Here is a 5046-nt window from a genome sequence, read left to right as displayed (position 1 = left end):
TTGCCTTGTGGGCACACCGTTTGTCAAGAATGTGTGCAGAATCCTGCCTTGGATAGCAAGTGCCCAACTTGCAGAAAGGTTAGTAAATAAAATAGAAAGCAGTTGCAGTTTCACTTGCTGTTGAGTTTACCGCATGTGACCCCTACTTTGGTATGTATGCCCCATTGCTATGCAAGTTATTCTCACCGTCTTTCTCGTCCTCTTTGCTAAGTGGTAAAGAAATAGCAAAATGAGTCTATTTAACAATTAACTACTCACTTTTCGTTTCTCAAACATGTAGACTTGTGTATGGCTATTGGGCTGTTGAGTATTTTTGTTGTCCATAGAATATAGGTACCATAAAAAAGGTACAGCCAACAATCTAATAAATAAGGCATAGCTCAATTTTTAACAAAACTTTTCAGACAATTCATTCCAATAAACATGTAAGCTTCTGTGTACATAATCTCTAATAAGCATGACAATTACCACCAATCAATCAAGAAACTTATCTTTGGTTGAAACGGACACACTTGTCACTTCGACTGAACAAAAAATGATTGAACAACAGGCATAATTTAGGCAGTTGGGGGACTTATATATTGTGTTCTCAAAAGATGCCCCTTTCCCTGTATATTTAGGTGCATATTAGTGATCATCCTCCTACATTCTCTCAGAATCTGGCTGCCGACCCCACCGACCTCCCCGACAACATCCTAGCAATCAGGATGATTGAAAACGACGGCGCCCCTCCTCGCAAGAAAGCCAGGACAGAGGAGCCTGAGGTCCAGCAGCTGCGGCGGGGCGTGGAAGCTGGACGGAAGGTGGTGGAGGTGCTGCGGCTGGTGGTGCCCAAGGCCGTGGAGGCCCTCAACCGCCAGCTGGACTCGTCGGTCGCCCAGCTGCGCCAGGTGGAGGAGGCCCTAGAGCTGCAGGTGCAGCGGGCGGCGGCGGGCGCCGAGGGCAGCGACCCGGTGGCGGAGCAGCTGCAGCTGGCGGTGCAGCTGGAGGACAGCCTGCGCTTGCTGACCGCCAACAAGTGCAGCGTGGTTGCGGAGGAGGAGGACGGGGCAGCCTGGCGGGCCAGCGCGCCGCTCGGGGGATTCAGCGACATCCTGCGGCTTCTGTTGCTGCAGCTGCGGGCGGACGGCCAGCTGGAGAAGGTAGGCAAACAGTCGACCGACAAGATGCTGATCCCCTCGGTGTGTTGTTTACATCTGTTCTCTTCTCGCCAGGTGGACGTGGCCGCTTTTCCTGACACCTCTGGAGTTTTCGTGGGACCGCCAATCATCTCGGTTCTAGAGACAACTGAAAATGATTTTAAAGATGGCCAATTTAAAGTTAATGACATTCTTCTAAACCAGCCACGATGGAGAAACACTCGTAGCTTAAAGTGCTCTCACGGTGATGGTCTGGAGGAGCTGCTGCGCGTCGTCGCGCCGCAGCTCGAGGAACTGCAGATCACGGGCAAGTGCAAAGTTCAGTCGATGGTGGAAGTTGAGAGAATGACGACACTGAAAAGACTGGCCGTAACATGTGTTGACGATAAATCCCTGGAGTACCCGGACCTCCCGTTGCAGCTCGAGGAGCTTAAGATAACTTTCCCAAAAGAAAATCAAATGCGATGTCTGGAGCGGATGTCTAGGCTGCGCAGCCTGGAGGTAAACGATTATAAAGGTCCAAATTTGACCTTCGCCCCCTCACAGCACACCGCCCTGCGGTGGCTTAGCGTGGCCCTCAATGCTCGCCGCAAGGACACAATGATGTCACTGATCCGCGCCTACGCCTCATCAGTGCAGCACCTCTGCATATACTGTAGCGTCAGTGATAGTAGAAAACAATCATTTTACTACCCCGACCTGGGCGAAGACTTGGCGGCGTGTGGCTTGCGAGCCTTGCGGCGGCTTTTCCTTGTACGTCCTGCAATCGACCCATGCACAGAGCAGGTCGCTGGCTGCCTGTTGCAGTGTCAGACCATAGGAAGATCCTTGCCTGCGCACGTCCAAGTGGTCTGCAGGAAGTGTAACGTGCCAGCATCCTAGGGAGAACATCTAAAGTGTACTTGTAACCATCTTCTTTAACGTGGCGGTGGTTGTAAAAGTGAGCAAGTTTACACTTCCCGTCGTTTTCCAACCAGTTATTTATTGATCATTTGTTTAAGTGCTCTAAAGGTAATTCACAATTTGAAAATTCATTAGTTTTAAAGTTTAACTTGTGCTTTGCGTTAATAAAAGGGCACTACTTTTATGGTGTACATTTTTCCTAAATACATTGCCCGATCGCCTAGATCTAGCCATTATGCCTGGGTTAGCCCGAGCGGAGCCACTGAATGTTGGTCGTCCTCGGCTTTGGAGCCTCCCCTGTGGACTGTGGAGGGCACCGCAAGCGGGGGACAACGATCACCAGTAAAGTTCAAAAAGATCAGAGTCTTTTCTCGCAAATAGTTACACATTATTCAGGCATTCTTGTCTAAAAGCGATAGTAAATGTTTGAAGCCATGAGCCGCTAATGTCATATGAAGTTAAGTCAAGCAGAACGCGCAAGCCCGATGCGACGAATTTTTCGGAGTGAAGTAATGTTTTTGTTGTATTCAGAGTTCATTTTTACGCGCTTTGCCGCAGCTAGTGTGTATTTAAGTGCATTTGTGCTACTGGGGCAAGAATTCTGTGTTACTGGCATTACTTTAATCCGAAAAATTCGTCGCATCGGGCTTGAGTTTCGGCTTGGGCTTGGGCTTGCGCGTTCGGCTTGGCTTAACACTTGATATAACATTACATTGGCCGGCGGTCGGGTCGGCCGCACAAGGCGGTGGGCGCGGCGCGCGTCAAGACGAATGCCTACCACCCGCACTCGGCCACCTACGGAACCGCAGCCCGCGCGTTGGCCGGACGCCGATAAGAACGAAGACCTCGACGACCGGGACGATCAGGACGGCTGCTGCGCGCGCGGCCAGGGCGGCGCCAGGCGTAGGGCGCGGGGGCGGCCGCGCCTTCGGGTGGCCACCCGTGGGCCGATAGCGAGGACGACCTGTACGAGGCGGTGCGCAGCGCCAGCCGCAGCACCAGCCGCATGGGCCGCGCCTGGACGAGCCGCGACGACACCGCCGACGTACATTCCATGAGCAAGGTGCGCGACTGGGTGGCCCAGGAGGTGGTGCAGCGCTGCTCGCCCGGCTTCCTCCGGCGTGGGCGGCGGCCGAGCAGCCGGGCGCCCCTGTCCGCGAGCTCGTCCCTGGACCAGCCCCGCACGGCCAGCCCGGTGGCCAAGCCCGCCGTGCAGAAGGTGTCCGTGGCCATCGGCGCGACCCCCGGCGCCCGGTCGTCCTCCGTGCTGCGCCAGCTCCCCATCGAGCTTAGCAAGTCCATGGACGAGACGACTCGCTGCGGTACTCAGCCCGAGGACGCGCCCAGCTCCACGGCGGGCATGACCAGGTCCACGCCGGCGCTCTGCTCGAGGCCGTCCCTGCAGCGCGGCGAGGCTGTGTCGGCCGACGAGCCCGACGTACCGGCCGCCGGCAGGGAGCGCCGCCGCAGCACCACGAGCGTCCACCTGGACCTGCAGCCCAGCGTGGTGGACATCCTATCCTCGTGGCGCCGCAGACGTCGCCGCCGGCCTCCCCGCCGGCGCACCTCCACTCGTTCGTCGGGCCTCGGGACGTGAATGTGACGTCGCGCGACGAGGCCGTCCCGGAGCAGTGCGGACCAGAAGAGGCCCTGGACAACATGCGGCGCAGAAACTTCCCCAAGGTAGTTGGTGCATTGTCTGGTCGTGTTCTAGGTGGGAGTTGAGTCACAAAGCAGCTACAGGGACGTGCGTGCAAGGAAACATTGCTTTGATTAAGTTCCCCAAATTTTAACACGGGGCCGAACAGAAGGGAGCCTTTTCGTCGAGGAGCTGGAGCGAGCTAGAGCTTACGTAGATGGGAAGGGTCAGGTGTCGTGTCAGTGTGCACACATTGAACGTTACGGACCATCTAGAAAACACACCCTTTGTTAACTGTTACGAAACAGGCAAGTTAAGCCATACGCCAGCTCTCATAGCGCCTGATAGGTAGGCAACATCTTGCCTACAGTGCACGCGTGTACTGCGGCCTGGCCTACCCTGAGTTTCGCAGGCGCCAAGCTCCCGCAAGGTATCCTCTCTTATTGCCCCTGCTCCTGACCGCAGCCCGAGTCAGCATTTTCGTTCGCAGAGTTCAAACTGCGGAAATAACCTGAACCTTTTTCTCAACATTCTTCACGATGAAAACTCGTTACTGTACTTTTACTCAATTGAAACTCTGGTACAAAGCATTATTATTTACATTTCACTTGTCTGCGCATGTTTACATGTGCTCTCCGATTTTCCTTGCGTGAGCTCCGGTGTTCCCAGCGGGGTCCCCGCTCAGCAGCTGCAGATGCTGCGGACGTACCCCGGGCCGTACCCGACCATCGACGAGGCTGACCCGGGCGCGTACAATCGGATGAGACGGTCGCCGCCCCCCAGGATCTCGTCGACGCTCGGCCGAAGACCTCAGCTACAGGCGCGTGTGCCAGTTCGCTGCAGCGGGCTGAAGTACGGCTCCCACTGTTACCCATAGCACACAGCACCCAGTCCTATCGAGGATACCCGAGTACCCGTGGGTCCAGGATTTGGGAGCCCCAGGCTGAAGCGGAGTGACAGAGCCGTGTTTCTGCCCCTCTACACTGTAAACTCTAGATGTTCTATGAGTAACCGCCTTAGTTAATGGAGGTAGGATAGGTCGATTTGTAATTTTGAACTGCACTTTTGCGTAGAAGCATGCAACTTGGCACACTTGCACATTGGTACCTAAAGATTGATTTTTCGATTGATAGCCGAAAAACCAAAGATGAACCTTTTATAACAAAAGTGTAAATTACTTTGTCGAGCAATTTCTCAGAATCCGGACACAATATTCGAAATCCGACTGCGGCATCATGATCCCCACACCTTACTCTATTGGAAACGACCTTTACTTCTTACAGATCGGACCACATCGAGTGTAGCAAGCGTTCAATAGGGGCCTAAGTGATAATTCAGCAGCCATCTTGGAAAATGGCCGCCATT

General features: G+C 54.4%; 1 protein-coding gene across 1 annotated transcript; it reads left to right on the top strand.

The window, feature by feature from the left end:
* Positions 1 to 6: 6 nt before the first annotated feature.
* LOC127751717 (uncharacterized) lies at positions 7 to 2230 on the top strand. Its single transcript, XM_052275700.1, has 3 exons — positions 7 to 78; positions 657 to 1142; positions 1215 to 2230. The coding sequence occupies exons 2-3, from the start codon at positions 708 to 710 to the stop codon at positions 2019 to 2021; spliced, it is 1242 nt and encodes a 413-aa protein (XP_052131660.1). The 5' UTR covers positions 7 to 78; positions 657 to 707; the 3' UTR covers positions 2022 to 2230.
* Positions 2231 to 5046: the final 2816 nt, after the last annotated feature.

The sequence above is a fragment of the Frankliniella occidentalis genome, unplaced genomic scaffold (assembly GCF_000697945.3).
Source record: "Frankliniella occidentalis isolate FOCC.00 unplaced genomic scaffold, Focc_3.1 Scaffold769, whole genome shotgun sequence".
NCBI lineage: Eukaryota > Metazoa > Arthropoda > Insecta > Thysanoptera > Thripidae > Frankliniella > Frankliniella occidentalis.
The sequence above is the reverse complement of the archived record's forward strand: the minus strand, read 5'-3'. Positions and strand labels throughout refer to the sequence as shown.